The sequence below is a fragment of the Bubalus kerabau genome, chromosome 6 (genome assembly GCF_029407905.1).
Source record: "Bubalus kerabau isolate K-KA32 ecotype Philippines breed swamp buffalo chromosome 6, PCC_UOA_SB_1v2, whole genome shotgun sequence".
In the NCBI taxonomy this organism is placed as follows: Eukaryota; Metazoa; Chordata; class Mammalia; order Artiodactyla; family Bovidae; genus Bubalus; species Bubalus kerabau.
The window spans coordinates 58,526,671-58,544,461 of record NC_073629.1 but is presented as its reverse complement, the minus strand read 5'-3'; the positions used below and the strand labels follow the sequence as shown (position 1 = coordinate 58,544,461).

Sequence of the window (17,791 nt, the reverse complement as noted above, 5' to 3'; positions counted from 1 at the left end):
TGAAGTGTGGAATGAATACTGGAGGAAGAAATCAACTTTAAATTTAAAACAGTGATTTCTAGAGTGCTGACATAACAGTATATTTCTAAGAGTCCACATTTACATACTACAAATTTCAGAATGGAAAATATGACATCTTTACTTTGGGGTGAGTCCTATAGTCTGTGAAACATTAGATAAATTATTCCCAACATGTTTAATCCTGAAAAATATGAGACTGTGAGAGGCAGAATAATATTTTTCAACTTAACAAATGGAAACACAGCATCAATACATCACTGACAAATTCCATTGATGGGAAATAATTATTCTTATAATTACAGTGGTTAGTTTATTCAAAGTTCATAGCTTTAAAACTTCTGATAGTCATTCAAAAATACAATAAATGTCTCTGGAAATTACACAGCACTAATTCATGTAAGAAATGGAAAGGAATATCAAAAACAAACATTTATTTATTGTCCTGTTGTTTTTCTATAGACAATATCCTTAATTCTTATTGCAGTAAATATACTACTGTGCATAGTCTGGCATCTTCAGATGAATATGCCTTGTATGCACAATATTCTATTTTACTTTTTAGTATCTCTGAAAGAAAAATCACAAAATAGTAAATTTCAGGAGGTATCAAAAAACATATTTATTATAAAGGACCAAGTAAAACAAAGAATTTGAAAGTAAAATGATATGGGTATAGAAACTTCCAAGAAACATCAAATATTTTGTAGTATGTCACAGGCTGTATGGAAAATCCTACTCCTAAAAAACTACATATTCTGAAATTGCTTCATGATAGATTAGTAACAGTTTTCAGTTCCATAAAGATAAACTGAAGGTCCTTCAACACTCCCTACCTACCACACTTCATTCCCATAAGAAGATGAAGCAGACAGAGGAAATAATTTCATGCATTGGGGCTTAGCAGAGGGTGTCTGGGATATAGCAATAGAAGCAAAAAAGCCTCCCACAGAGTGACAAATACTAGAGAACTACTGAGTCAAAGTCAGTCAAAGAAATAGAGAGACCCAAGGGTAGGTTCTTATCAAAGTAGCAGCCACTAGCCAATCATAGTTCTTGAGTGAACATATCGCCAAAAAGATCGTGAATGCCATTACCGGGCTTTTCGACTATACTCAGCCACACTACCAGGCAATAATCACTGTTACTAACTGAGAAGGCAAATGACAGTAACAATTAACTGCATGGAAAAAATAATCTAGAGAAAGCAGTATCACCTCTTGTCAGGAGCTATACCTGCCCTGCTGGAAGGGAACACATGAAAAACAGCAGTTCAGGGCAAACAGATAAACTGTTTACTATGGAACACCGAAGTTCACATAATCTTTCCTGAAAAAGTGAAAGTGAAAGTGAAGTCACTCAGTCGTGTCCGACTCTTTGTGACCCCGTGGACTGTAGCCCACCAGGCTCCTCCATCCATGGGATTCCCCAGGCAAGAGTACTGGAATGGGTTGCCATTTCCTTCTCTAGGGGATCTTCCCAACCAAGGGTTTGAACCTAAGTCTCCCACATTGGAGGCAGACGCTTTAACCTCTGAGCCACCAGGGAAGCCCTCACCTCCTTGCATTCCTCTCCCATCACCCCATACTTCCCAGGCTGCAAGCCCACTCTTCCTCTTTTCATTTCCAAAACATTCCATTTCCCACCACGCCTGTGCATCTGAACACAGCCTTCTTCTGCCCAAGAGCCCCTTTCCCAACTCATCCCACTCACATACAGTCAACAAACAGCTTAAAAGACATCTCCTTTGTGAAGCCACTCTGATTTTCTAAGATAAATTGCTCCATTTTCAGTGGCTTGACTTGAGGCCATATTAGATTATAATATTGCCAGGAAGCAGGAATCTTAATTTGTTTATATATACTTTTTAGGTCTGGCATCTAGTTCAGTATTTGTGAACTAGATAATAATAATGGTGCTCCCACTATTTTGATTAAAATTGTAATAATTGCACAATAAATGTACAAGAGAGGAAGTAATAACACCTGTTCTGTCTACTTTAAAAATTAGATCCATGTGAAAGAAAGTACTTTGAAAAGTATAAAATACCATCTCTATTACTGTAGAAGAGTGAGGACTACAAAAATGACTGTTAGTTTCATAAGCCACTTTCATTTCTATAGAATCTCTTCCCACCTACCAAAGGGTGAACGGAGGAAGAAAAAGGACAGAAAACCCAGGTATTTTTATTGAGCATTACTATGTGTCAGGCACTGTGCTAAATCCTGGAACTGAAAGATAAGTAACAGTTAACTATTGGGCAGAAAAGTAGAGCTTAAGTGTTTCAGGCAGACAAACAAGTGCAAAGGCCATGTAGTAAGGAGGCTGCATCTGAAGAATGAACAGCTTGGCTTAGGCACAGAGTATATTCTCAAGATGCAGAGAGGAACCAAAAGCCTAGACATCTTAGGCCATCTTAAGAATATTGGTCTGGGTCTTAAACATAATAATGGAAACTTTGGAACTAACCAACTTTAATGCTAATAGGTCAGATGAAGAAAAGTGTGTCTCTGGAGTCCAGCTCCCTTCCCTGCTTCCTGTCTCTCCCCACTGGTAGGGCCAGTGACTACCACTTATGGGTACAGCCCTAGTCTAAGTTCTGAGAAAAGAAATTGGTCATTTGGGCTCTATCATCCCATAGGGCTTCTCATGACTTCTAAAGAAATCTCTTAAGAGATACAATGCATATTTTAAGGTTGTAGAAGTTTTAAGGAATTGGTATAACACAAGGGGGAGAATTCTGAACTCTGGATCTACATCTGCTGCTGCTGCTGCTAAGTCGCTTCAGTCGTGTCTGACTCTGTGCGTCCCCATAGACAGCGGCCCACCAGGCTCCCCCGTCCCTGGGATTCTCCAGGCAAGAACACTGGAGTGGGTTGCCATTTCCTTCTCCAATGCATGAAAGGGAAAAGTGAAAGTGAAGTCGTGACCCCATGGTCTGCAGCCTACCAGGCTCCTCCGTCCATGAGATTTTCCAGGCAAGAGTACTGGAGTGGGGTGCCATTGTCTTCTCCAGGATCTACATCACCTGCCTTCAAATCCGAGTTCAACACTTATAAGCTAAATGGTCTTAGGCTGTTCTGAGAATTAAATTACCTAATCTTTGTGACTGGCACATAGAAAATACTAAATGAAAGTGAGCTGTTCTTGCTAATTTTATTATAATTACTAATAATCGTATACAAGAGAAAAGTCTAACGGTCTTAGATTAACTGTAGTTTTTTAATTACAGTTTTTTAACTCTCAATTCTGTGTTCTTGCCATCCCATATGAGAAAGTTAAAACCTGTTATGCTGATTTTTACCACAGTTTCAATAGCTAAACTTCTGAAAGATATTCCTTTGGCCAGGCCACCACCTTCTGCCATGGGTTAAGTTAAGATGGGGGAAAAACTTTTAATTTGTAGTCCGAAGACCTGTGTTCAAGTTCAAGCTAAAAATACAGTAGCCATAATTTATGGCCTAAAACTCTGGAGTCTTAATTACCTACTCTACATACTAGAGCAAGCTCTAAATTGATTTTTAAAGGAAATTCTACTTCTGCCATGGTCATGCCCTACTTTTATGTGAATAGAAATAGGCTTATCTTTAAGATTCTATTTTCATTAGGCTCCTTACATTTCATAAAAGTATGTCATTCTTGCTTTTATAGTTGAATGTTAAAGCATATGGCTCTAAATTTATATACCATATCTGTAACTTATATCCCTGTCATGAACCAGAAGTCTGGATAAGAGAAATTTATATTTATGAAGACATATCAGGAGGATACATACGACAGTTTGATTAGTCAAATGAATAATCAAAAATGTACCAGAAAGACACGTATCTGGACTGGATTGTTTTAGCCTTCAAAGAACTGCTTTTACTAAACTGTACTTTGATGACATCAGAAACTTTAGTGAAATTTAAGAGTTGAATTTACTGTATAAAAATTAATTAAGTGAACAAATAATAGTTACTATTTTAAGTACAATAAATAAATGAGGTATGAAAATGTTCAATGGTACTGGCGAAGTCTGGCTCCTACCTTTTGTTCAGGATGATTTTCCCAATCATTTATTTAATTTTATTGCATAAAGCCTATAGCTACCATGTGCTTTTGTTTAGCCCTATCTGTCCCTCCAGACCAGATTGTATGAAAGACTACCTCAAAGAAAAGAAGTGGCTGTTCTAGGTCTTATACTTCTGGAGAAACTGAATCTTGATTAAGTATCCTTCAATGAAACAGATAAATACACTTACACATTAACCTGTGAAAATTTATTATTTCAGCTTTGTTATTATATCATAAAGTATAATTCATTTTTAGATTTATATTACTGATTAAATTTGCATACCTGGCAGGAAAACACATGTGAGCAAGGTTGATATTCAACAATGACACTAAAAATTTTCTTTATACTAAAGGTTGTAAAACACATTGAACAAATATAAATAAACACAAAAGAATTTTATAAGAAGGATGATATTTGATACTTACTCTAAGCCCAGGAAATCCCGGAGGACCAGTGCTACCTATAAGTCCCTATGTAACAGAAATGTGCAAAATTGGTTAAATTTGATTCCAAACTAAGTGAATTTTCTAAAGATGAAGACAAAAATTTCTAGGAAAAAAATATATCAAATTTTACCTTCTTCTAGCTAACTTCTGCAACTTTCCTACTCTTTTGCATCCTAAGAAGTGCAATTCTTTGGTGGCAGCTAACATTCTATAAATGTAGCCCTGGTTCCATGCTTTGGGATGCCAGGACTACCACCTAGCCTGGGATAATAGATTTCTCTGTCTGTTCTGTGAGTAAGTCTCATAATAAGCAGCATTATGGACATAATATTAGCCTACTGTTGTTGTTTAATCTCTTAAGTTGTGTCTGGCTTCTTCTGTGATCTCATGGACTGTACTCCACCAGCCTCCTCTGTCCACGGAATTTCCCAGGCAACAATACTGGACTGAGTTGCCACTTCTATTCCAGGGGATCTTCCTGACTTCAGTGATCAAACCCAAGTCTCCTTCATTGCAGTTTAATTCTTTACCACTGAACTACCACAGAAGCCCTAATTAGCCTATATGTAGTGAGAAAAGACAGGATGGTCAATTTGTTGAGTGAGAACATTTTCAGATAACTTAAAACATTGTCAGCTCTTTTGAAGTACTTGGTTTAAATTTTCTAAATTTCTCATTTATAAAACAGAAATAATATTTGTTTTTATTTTGTAAAGAACACAATGAAAACTGTTATATTAAAGGTTCTGAAAATTTTCATAAAGCACTATACAAATGTAAGAAATTACCAACTTGGTTAAATTATTTGTACGAGGTTTTAAACTATCATTTTTCCAGTTGATTCCTGATGAGCCTTTGTGACAGTCTTTTGACCTCATCATTACCGTCCTTGTGATAATTCCTAATCTATACCACGTCAGGGTTATATCATTTACATGGCACAAAGTATAAGAATAAACCTTCCCTTTTTTCCTGCATTTAAACTGTTTTGAAACAGAGATGTAGTACAAAATTTAAAGAATTATAAACCAATACATTGAAAATATCCAGTTTATTCTAAAGATGATTCAAAATGCTCATCAAAAGTATAATTTAAGTATAAAAAGCAGATTTCAAAGGGTAAAATGTTAAATATTGTAGGAGTCCAACTCTAACAAACTTCAAGTATACTTGACAAGATGATTTCATACCAAGTGTGTAAAGAAATAAATGGTATAAAAAAATGTAAATAATGCTTAACGTTATTATGCCTGAAATGAGAAGCTGCTCAGAATCATGGGCAAGAAAAAGATGACAAACATTTTACTTAAGACATGATCTGATTTTTTTAACAATTTATTTCAAAATCAGTTCTACTCTTATTCTATCTTCCAAGCCTTATAACAAAACTTTTGTTAAATTCCATGCATAAGCTAATATAGTTTATACCTCAGAAAATGAAATAAAAGGAAACTATTTTCAAACACTATTTTATTTACAGATGTCTAAATATAGAAATTATTCCTAATTCAGGCAAAACAGCATTCCATCATTTTTATAATATGTTAAATTAATTTTAGAATTTTAACTCCCTGATCTGAACACATATTTAAATGATCCCCTCAAAGACTTCTCTATAAATTACTCAAAAGTAAGATAGATCAATGATAGGTTTGAGTCCCAAAGAGCAATCACTAAATGCACAATTTTTACATGAGGCTTGTTAGTACCTTGATATATATATGAAAGGCTTCTTTCCCATGTCTGCCCACCCCCTCCACTGAATATACAAGTCAATATTGTGATTGTATACTTCTAATATTTTACTTAGTAATGTATAACATAGTCAAGATACTGAATTGTAAAGATCATCTCAAGACAGAATTTATAACACTTTGTTTTACTTCTCTTGTTGTAAAATCACAAAATAGAATGTGCTCAGTGGTATCACAATTGTCTGGTCAAGAGTGCTTGTCAGGAATGTGGTAATGAGTATGACAAGTATGGATGCTATGGAATCCAAATGATGCTAGAATGCAAGGGTGGACCTTCACTCTTTACTCACAGGACTGCCATCAGGACCTGCAGGGCCTCTGTCTCCAAAGTCACCTGGAAAACCCTAACCCAAGGAAAGAGAAAGAAATGCTGTTAAAACCAAAATAAGGAATTCATCTTTGCTTTGTTTTCAGGTAAGGAACTTAGTAATAGGAATCATTCATTTCCTAACCTATAAATTGTAGTGCAACAAAAATGTGTATTTGTTTTGCATAAAATGTCACTGATTTTTAAGTACATTATTTCTATATTTTATAAAGATTACTTTACATGCCACAAAATATATACAGAAAGATAAGTTGGAGGAAATAGAAATGTGTTCATCATTATATAAAGAATCACTGAATTAGAGGAAATACAATCAAGATTTCCAATTGACCAATCCATTAGTTACATCCACTATTTCATGTTGTTTGTTTATACCCACCACAGAAAATGAAATAGGTAATAATACTGAGCATAACGGAGAAGGCAATGGCACCCCACTCCAGTACTCTTGCCTGGAAAATCCCATGGATGGAGGAGCCTGGTGGGCTGCAGTCCATAGGGTCGTGAAGAGTCGGGCGCGATGGCGCGACTTCACTTTCACTTTTTACTTTCATGCATTGGAGAAGGAAATGGCAACCCACTCCAGTGTTCTTGCCAGGAGAATCCCAGGGACGGGGGAGCCTAGCAGGCTGCCGTCTATGGGGTCGCACAGAGTTGGACACGACTGAAGTGACTTAGCAGCAGCAGCAACAACTGAGCATAAGCTTAGTACACTTATCTTGTGCAAAAGGCTTTACACATATTGTTACATATACACTACTTCATTTCATCTTCACAGCAGTTCAAATCAGTGAGTATAATATCCTCACTTTGCAGCTGAGGAAACTAGTGTAGAAGAGTTAAGTCACCTGCACTTTCAAGTGATGGGTGGGACCAAGATTTGAATGGATACAGTCTGACTGCAGAGTCAGCTCTTTTTACTGTCTATACGAATACTGTAACTCATCACTTCAAGATATGATACATGTAAGAACATCATTTAAGAAAAAGAAAAATGCCTATAAATATTGCAAATACAAAATGGGATGTCACTGAAATATAGGCTTCTTAAATACCTACTGAGAATTCCTTATGCTAAGTCACTTCAGACATGTCTGACTCTGTGCGACCCCATACATGGCAGCCCACCAGGCTCCCCCGTCCCTGGGATTCTCCAGGCAAGAACACTGGAGTGGGTTGCCATTTCCTTCTCCAATGCATGAAAGGGAAAAGTGAAAGTGAAGTCGCTCTGTCGTGCCTGACTCTTAGCAACCCCATGGACTGCAGCCCACTAGGCTCCTCCATCCATGGGATTTTTCCAGGCAAGAGTACTGGAGTGGGGTGCCATTGCCTTCTCCCCTGAGAATTCCTTAGAGTAAAACTATTAAGGGCAGGAAATTAACATACTTTCTAATTATAACTTCTACTGCAAAATAACTCAATTACTTAGTTACTCTTACTTTACATATTAAAGTTTTCACCAGTGATTTATCACTGAGTTTATAAACTTTAAACCTCACTTTTAAAAAGACTACTATATGGAACTTCTCCAGTGGCGCAGATTTACAAGCTGGATTTAGAAAAGGCAGATGAACCAGAGATCAAATTGCCAACATCCGGTGGATCACAGAAAAAGCAAGAAAATTCCAGAAAAACATCTACTGCTGCTTTATGGATTATGCCAAAGCCTTTGACTGGGTTGATCACAATAAACTGTGGAAAATTCTCAAAGAGATGGGAATACCAGACCACCTTACCGGCCTCCTGAGAAATCTGTATGCAGATCAAGAAGCAACAGTTAGAACCAGACATGGAACAATGGACTGGTTCCAAATTGGGAAAGGAGTTCATCAAGGCTGTATATTGTCACCCTGCTTATTTATATGCAAAGTACGTCATGCAAAATGCCAGGCTGGATGAAGCACAAGCTGCAATCAAGATTACCAGGAGAAATATCAAAAACCTCAGATATTCAGATGACACCACCCTTATGGCAGAAAGCGAAGAAGAACTAAAGAGCCTCTTGAAGAAGGTGAAAGAGGAGAGTAAAAAAGTGGGCTTAATTCAACAATCAAAAAAGAAAAATCATGGCATCTGATCCCATTACTTCATGGCAAATAGATGGGGAAACCATGGAAACAATAAGAGACTTTATTCTTTTGGGCTCCAAAATCACTGCAGATCATTACTGCAGTCATGAAATTAAAAAGATGCTTGCTCCTTGAAAGAAAAGCTATGACCCACCTAGGTAGCATATTGAAAAGCAGAGACATTATTTTCCCAATAAAGGTTTGTTCAGTCAAAGCTATGATTTTTTCAGTAGTCATGTGTGGATGTGAGAGTTGGACTATAAAGAAGGCTGAACACCAAAGAATTGATGCTTTTGAACTGTGGTTTTGGAGAAGACTCTTGAGAGTCCCTTGGACTGCAAGAGGATCAAACCAGTCAATCCTAAAGGAAATGAGTCTTGAATATTCATTGGAAGGACTGATATTGAAGCTGAAACTCCAATACTTTGGCCACCTGATGCGAAGAACTGACTCATTTGAAAAGACCCTGATGCTGGGAAAGATTGAAGGTGGGAGGAGAAGGGGACGGCAGAAGATGAGATGGTTGGATGGCGTCACTGACTCAATGGACATGAGTTTGAGTAAACTGTGGGAGTTGGTGATGGACAGGGAGTCCTGGCATGCTGCAGTCCATGGGGTCACAAAGTTGGGACACAACTGAGTGACTGAACGACAAGAACACCAACAACGACAAGGACACTGCAGTGGTGCAGTGGATAAGAACCTGCCTACCAATGCAGAGGACACGTGTTCAATCCCTGGTCTGGGAAGATTCCACATGCCTCAGAGCAACTAAGCCCTGGCGCCACAACTACTGAGCCCGAGTGCTGTAACTACTGCAGCCCATGCGCATGGAACCTGTGCTCTGTAACGAGAGAAGCCGCCACAGTGAGAAGCCTGCACACTGCATCAAAGCGTAGCCCCCGCTCGCCGCAACTAGAAAAAGCCCTCTCATAGCAACGAAGACCTAGTGCAACCAAAAATAAATTATTTTTTTAAAAAGACTACAAAATGCTTTGTAAGACTTATTTCCAACAGTTTGATAGCATTCGTTTATAAAAACTTGTAAGACTAACAAAAATAAAAGCACATTATTAGATTTTTATAATCTTTTACTGAGGCAAGCCAGTATTAAATATTATGTTTAACAAATTGCCAGAAATCACTGCTTCATTAATACAAATATGAACTAAATTGCAAAGATGTTTTAAGAATGGGGAAAAAAAGGTATGATGTTCTAAGACATAGTTAATTCCTACTAGAAGCAGTTTCTCTTATTTTGTAATTAGAGGATAATGCAAAAATCATCTGTGTAGTGAAACATATTGCAACTATACCCCCTTTAAAATCAGTTGAGGTTCAGGCAGGGATTTGCTTTCATTGTCCTTGGAAGTCAAATGCTGTTGCCAACAAGCTTAAAAATCTACAGTACATCATTCCATTCAGTATGAATTATTACGGGCATTTGAAAGTTTTTATGATATACAGGTAATGGAAAGAGTACAGTTAAAAAACTGTAATAAATCTGAAGTATGAGACAATTGATATTTTTAGACAGATCCTAAGTAAGTTTTCCAGAAACCTCAGTGAAATAATAAACAGTAGGGGGCACACTGCAGGACTCCACTGGCGTGAAATGTTCAGAACAAGTAAATCTACAGAGATAAAGCAGATTAGTGATTGCCTACAGCTTGCGATGTGGTGAAGAACTGGGGGTGACATCGTATAGTTTCTGAGATAATGAAAATGTTCTACAATTAGACAGTGTGATGGCTGCACAAGTCTGTGAGTATACTAATAACCACAGAATTGTACACTTTCAAGGGGCGAATGTATGTAAATTATATGTTAATAATTTTTTTTTAAAGTGCAATTGGTCTAAACAAGAAGCTAGACTGCTAAAATCATTTTTTGGGAATCATTCAGGATGCCTAGAAAATGTGATCTTTGAAACCCCTTGGCCCCCTACTCTCATCCAGTGGGAGATGCTGCTCTCCAGTCCAGCCTCCCACGCAACTAATGATTTCTCCCTGGGGAGAAGGGAGAGCCCTGTGACTAGTTCTCCACTTATCACAAAGCCTGTATTCCCTATGAACAGCATAAAAACAACAAAATAAGTACTTACTAATTTCAATTTCCTATTCTTCTGGTAGTTCAACAATATATATAATAAATATTAGCTGCCCAATGTCACTTTACCCCTGAAACAATTTAGTTGAACTGAAACTGTATCTACTTTTAAAAATTTTATGTATTATTTCTCCTCTCACTTTGCTACCCATTAAACATTCCATTTCATTTTTAATTTCTCTGTTCTAGACAGAGGTAATTTATTGTTTTTATCCATCTTATATATTGACCACTGTGTTACCAATATTTGAAATAATTCCTATTACATCTAGACATTTTGTTTTATGAAATATAGAACAGTTAATGTCACAGAAAAGCATCATGTGGCTATATTGGTCATATATTTTCTTTTGAAGAAAATCATACCAGTGTTCTATAATGTTGCATATGCCCCTGCTTGTTCACACTTTTTTCAGTTGTTATTTTGATTTGGCCAACTCCATGCATTTTTTTTTTTCTTTTCTGATGCAGGAAGAGCTCCAAGTTCCTTTAATAAAATGAACCTAAGTGTTTGCAGCTATATTATCTCCACTGTAAAAAAAAAAAAAAAAAGGGATCTGAAATATTGATTGTGAAATATAAATAGTGACAAAACACTTTGCCTTTGAACTTAGAATACAAAGGACTTTCTACAGTTTCTTTTTCTCCTTGAAAAAATACATTGCAAAATGAAATAAATTTTCCCTCATATTTACTTAGTAGAAAATTATAACCACTAATTTAATCAAATTGAGTTTTCCTACCAAAGGATGTAATGGCCAATTTGCAGGTTATCATCCATAGGAAAGCTTGAGTTTTTGCCCTTTTTGCTCAACTTGCCAATTTCACAAATGGCAAGTTGGCATAATGGCATTTTAGCATAAATGGCAATTTCTTATCGTCTTCTAAATGGGCATACCAGAGTTGCACTGTTGCTTCTGTGAACATAATTCTCTTTCTTACATTTTTATTGTTTTGATCAGTTTACAAAATTTTACTTTGTAAAGATTTATTTTGTAAGGGACTTCACTTGATCTCTTCAAGTTGTGAATAATTTTCTTGCTCATTTCCACTGCTTGATCACTGCAGTGAACAGCCTTTAAGGTGATGCCTCGTGATTCCTACCTCCCGGTGTCCACATCTTTGTCCAAACCCTTCCTTTGAGTGCGGTGGGGCTATGATTTGCTTCCTCTAACAACAAGAATACAGTAAAGATGATGGGATGTCACTGATGTGATTATGCTATACCACACACAAGTCCACTTTAGCAGTCTGGAGCTAGAATCTTCCCATGTGAGCTTGATAAACAAGCAGCTGTGTTGGAGATGCCTACGCGGCAAGGAACTGTGAATGACCTCAAGGAACTGTGGACAATTTATAGGACCTGAAGGTGGGCTACACCACTCCCCCCAAATAAAAAAAGAAGCAAAAAGCCAGAATCCTCAGTTCCACAACCTCAAGGAAAAAAATTCTTCTCAGAACCTGAATGAGCTTGGAAGTGAACTCTTCTCAGCCAAGACTCCAGGTAATAATGCAGCAGCTGACACTGCGGCTTCACGACTCTCAGCAGAAGACCTAGTTAAGTAGTATCTGGATGGTTGACCCATGAAAACTGTGAGATAATAAATCAGTATTATTTTAAGCTGCTACATTTGTGGTATTTATTATGTAGGAACAGATAGGAAACTTATACAAAATTGGTAATTAAATCTACATTTTAGAGTACACAGTCCTATTGCAAATTTTACTATGTGGTAATGCTCAATGTAAGACTATTTGCACTATTTTTAGATTTTAAAATTTTAAGTAAATAATCTCTTTGAAAAATTTCTACTGATTTTTATTTTATATTGCAAATTATAAATAATGAATAATAATAATACTGGTTCAATAAATTTAAAAATTTATATTGTCTTTAAAATTTTAATATAATCTAATATCTGTATTTTGAAATTTTTACTATTCTAACATGTCCTATGCATCTAGTTGCCAATGTAAACAATTTTTATCCTGCTTCATGAACTTTGTGTCTATACCTATGAAATACAAATTTAAGAGTAATATGAATTGTTTAATACTACAAAATGTTTCTCAGTCTCTGGGTGCAACTACTTACAAATACTGTACTCATTCTACTACCTCTGAAACCAAAAATCAAAGCACAAAAATAAGCAGGAAAATAGAAGGTTTGCATTACCAAAACAGTACTTCATTACACAAGATCCTATTGCATTCATGCTGAAAGGAGAATTAGATACATTAATTCATCTTTCCTCGACCTCAGTGCTTCTACTGGCTGCTCAATCCTCATTATAAACTCAAGCAGTTTCCATGTCTCATTTTGGTAATGGTACCATCTACAAAACTTTATGGTATTCAGATGCGAGGTTATAGGCAAGATACGTGGAGAAGAATTTCTCTGAGGCTTGAATATTATTAAAATACCTTGGTAGCCAGCCTCAGAGATGGATCCTCAGGGTTTTCACTGGTATTAATGCCCTTGCATATCCCCTCCCGTTTTGAATTCTGACTGGTCTATGTGACTAACGGAATATAGAATTGACAGTATGTGACTTCCAAGGATATGTCACAAAAGGCACTAACCATTCATTTTGTTCTCATTAACCATTTGCTCTGGTGGAAGCTAACAGCCATGCTGTAAAGACACACAGGACTTACACTGCTGGAGCAGTGGATACGAATCTGCCAGCCAATGCAGAGGACATGGGTTTGGTCCCTGGTCTAGGAATATTCCACATGCCATGGGACAAATAAGCCTATGCACCACAACTACTGAGCCCACACTCTGGAGCCCAGAAGCCACAACCACTGAGCCCTCATGCCACAACTACTGAAGCCTGCATGCTCTAGAGCTCATGAGCTACCACTACTAAGCCCATGTGTCACAACTACTGAAGCTCATGCACCTAGAGCCTGGGTTCCACAAGAGAAGCCACCACAATGAGAAGCTCACACACTGCAGTGAAAGAGTAACTCCCACTTATCACAGCTAGACAAAGCCCATGTGCAACAAGGAAGACTCAGCACAGCCAAAAATTAAAAATAAAAAAAAAATTAAACATTTACCAAAAAAAAAAAAAGGACACTCGGGTTGCCATGTGGAGAGCTCCCCATGGGGAGGAAATGAGACTTCCCACCAGCAAGTGAGCCACCTTAATAAGATCCTTCAGTCCCACTCAAGCCTTCAGATGACTGGACTATCAGGTAGGGATTTTCATTGAAATATATTTTACAATGATTTCAACAAATACCTTTGTATCCATGCTCAGGGTACAAGTCAGTTCAGTGGAGCCAGATATATATGGTCAAATCTTGACTCCCCTATAGCTGTGGGTGACCCTGAACAAGTGACCTAGCCTCCCTGTGCTTAATTCCCTTAAAAAACAGTGACTAGAGGGGCTCCTTGCTGTTCAGTGCTCAGTCATGTCCAACTCTTTGCGACCTCATGGACTGCAGAACGCCAGGCCTCCCTATCCTTCACTATCTCCCCGAGTTTGCTCAAACTCATGTCCATTGAATCAGTGATGCCATCCAACCATCTCATCTTCTGTAGCCCCTTCTCCTCCTGCTTTCAATATTCACCAGCATCAGGCTCCTTTCCAATGACTCAGCTCTTCACATCAGGTGGCCCAAAGTATTGGAGCTTCAGCAGAATTAGTTGTTTTTCTGGAATTCCTTTGCCTTGTCTATGATCTAACAAATGTTGGTAATTTGACCTCTGGTTCCTCTGCCTTTTCTAAATCCAGCTTATACATCTGGAATTCCTCAGTTCATGTCCTGCTGAAGCCTAGCTTGAAGGATTTTGAGCATTACCTAGCTAGCAAATGTTGATTATAACCTCATATAAAACCCTAAGCTAAACCCACCCAAATAAGCCACTCTCAAATTCCTGACCCACAGAAACTATAAGAAATAATACATATGTACTGTTTTTTACACCTCTAACATGGAATAAAGAATAGCTACCTAATACATAACAACATGAATGGATGTCTAGGATTACAGGTCATACAATGCCAATGCTAAAGGCTGGATCCTGAATGATGGGGAACTCATGTGTGTGTTTTTTAATACATTTATTTTATTTGTTTTTGAAGTGTTATGCCATGCTATGCTAAGTCACTTCAGTCATGTCCGACTCTGTGTGACCCCATAGACGGCAGCCCACCAGGCTTCCCCGTCCCTGGGATTCTCCAGGCAAGAACACTGGAGTGGGTTGCCATTTCCTTCTCCAATGCATGAAAGCGAAAAGCGAAAGTGAAGTTGCTCAGTTGTGTCCGACTCTTAGCGACCCCATGGACTGCAGCCTACCAGGCTCCTCCATCCATGGGATTTTCCCGGCAAGAGTACTGGAGTGGGCTGCCATTGCCTTCTCTGGCAGGGTCCTCTAAAATGCAGAACCCAGATCAAGCTTCTCTCTTGCTTGGGTCTGATGTTACTGCTATCAAATACGGTAGTTATCAAACATTAAGAACAAAAGAAGTATTCTAGACTTGGTATGCCTGAATACATATGTGGTGTTAATACCACAGACTACACATAGATAGTATACTTGGTAGTAAGCTAAGTATCACGAAACAGTGGAAAACTTACCACTTTTGGAATCTAGTAAGAGAATTATTTTCCTAGTTCTACAAAGACATTAAAAAATACTGAATATAAAACAACTAGAGAAAGACTGGAACTAAACCATAAAAATACTGATGACTATATTTATGGAATCAAAAAAAAAATAAAACCATTGCAAACTTCTTCTATTAAAGACTACAATGAACTGTGAACACATTTTACTCTTTCTAAAGAACAAATGTTTAGAAAAAAGTTCAACTTAAAGTAGAGATAAATAAAAGTTATCGTAAAAGATACATACACTAAACAGGTATTACTGATAAACAGGCACTACCAATAAAAACAGAAATTCAACTTTTTCCAAGATGAAGAAATAAAAAGAGAAGACTACACTAAATTGTCTAGGATTAAATATACTAAAATAAAACCTCAGGTCAAGTTTATATATTCTACACATGAATACATATTACCAGAAAATCCTGATAGTTTAAAGTCGTTTAAAGACAAACACTATTACTGTAAGGAAAGTTAGAGTATAAAGTACTTGGTGATAATTCAGTCTTTGCCTCTTTCTTTTCCTCATAGGTAAGACAATTTGATCCACATTTCAATGATAAACCATTCCCTAACAGTTGAGACTAATTGTAAACTTAGGTAAGAATTTAAGGGGTTTCAGCCAAATTCTTGGAGATTTAGCATCAAATCAGGTTTTATTATTAACCTAGCTATGATCTGGGCCTCAGTTCTCAGACTGAAGTTCCTGTATTGTTGTTAAAGACTGGTTACCACTTGTACTCTAGTTCTAGGATCTAGAATCTGCCTTATTCTTCAAGAACCATTTTTGATGCATAACATTATCCCTCAATCATAAAGGCCAACTTTATTCTTAAATTTTCCCACAAGGAGAACACAGACCATGAACCCAAGCCAAATCTCACTTCCATATTTGCACTCACATTTTCACATTCCTCCTTTTGATAACCTACAAGACTCTCTTGAGTTCTGCCTGAAGTTTTTCACCCTGAAAATAAATGCCTGCCTGAATTCCCACTTGTTGGTGTCATACCCCCATGAAATCATGCTCTGCCTGGATTTCCTAAAATTTACCAATTGTGTTCACTGGGCATCTCTCTTCTTGGTCAGTAACTGACTTAACCTTGAAGGTAGGTTTAATTCAAACTCCTGAGCTCTTCTTGTCAAGCTTATCACCACTAAGTCATGCCCAACTCTTTGCAAACCCATGGACTGCCAGGCTCCTCTGTCCCTGGGATTCTCAGGCAAGAATACTGGACTGGGTAGCCATTCCCTTTTCCAGGGGATCTTCCCAACCCAGAGATTGAATTCGTGTTTCTGGCTTCTCGTGCATTGGCAGGCAGATTCTTTGAACACTGAGCCACATAGGAAGCCCTCTTGTCAAGCTATAGTTAGCCAAACCTACTTACTACAGCCTATCCCAGTAAAGCAGAACCCAGAAAATACATTTTTCCTGAAAGAAGTAGAATCACTGAAAAATTAGTGACAACTTTTTGTAGTGCTCGAGCAATACTAATTCTCTTTCTATAAATTAACTCAACTTTTCCTGGGACAAAGAAACACTGTCTCCAAATTCTCCATAAAATGTATGTGTTTGAAACATGGCTTTGCAGTACATATTTAAGATTGTTTGGGGCTAAAGAAAGAACTAATAACAGATGTCTAACAGAGGATTTTATATTCTGAAATTCTAACACTGGAGTTAGAAGCCAAAATACAGTTTACCTAAAATAGATTCTTCTAGCAGAAAGATGTCTGAGAAGAGAAGAGGAGATACTATTTTCTATACTTAGAAAAGTAAACATCTCTGAAGTCCCAGTGCCTAAGGGTGTTATTTTGCTCACTATTCTAGGTTGTGATACTTTGATGGTCATAGGAAGAAAACTGAATACTCTTTTGCTTTTAATCAAACCTCAATTATAATATGATTTGATTATTTATAACCTATTATTATCAGATCTGAAAAAGTCCTCAGGAAAAAACCTCTATATTTTGACAACGATTTTCTAGGTATTGTTGAGAGCCAATCCAATCTCCAATATGTTATCTTCAATCCTGGAAAAGTCAGTTTGGGCATAGATATTTTAGGTCATAGAGCTATATAAATTTGCTTCGACTTACCGTAAGAGACTATTAAGACACTGTAAGACACTACTGTGAGCCCTGCAAAATGTTTTTTTTTTTTTAATGGAGCTGTAGAATTTCCTAACTGTGGCACTACAGAAAGAAGTTTGGAAACTTTTCATTAAAAAGAGAGCTACTTGGAATTAGTAACATATATAAAATCCAGTCCCATTATTTTGTGGCAAATAGAAGGGGAAAAAATAGAAGCAGTGACAGATCTTTTCTTGCACTTCAAAATCACTGTGGACAGTTACTGAAGCTATGAAATTAAAAGACACGTGCTC

At 37.2% G+C, this 17,791-nt stretch overlaps 1 protein-coding gene across 1 annotated transcript in view; it reads right to left on the bottom strand.

Annotated features, from left to right (window-relative positions):
• The window catches only part of COL24A1 (collagen type XXIV alpha 1 chain), a 404,934-nt gene that overhangs the window by 258,906 nt on the left and 128,237 nt on the right, over window positions 1–17,791 (bottom strand). Inside the window, exons 14-15 of the mRNA XM_055587104.1 lie at window positions 6,566–6,619; window positions 4,501–4,545 (exon numbers count right to left, since the gene is read on the bottom strand). Coding sequence (XP_055443079.1) covers window positions 4,501–4,545; window positions 6,566–6,619 — 99 coding nt within the window. The remainder of the gene's footprint in view (window positions 1–4,500; window positions 4,546–6,565; window positions 6,620–17,791) is intronic.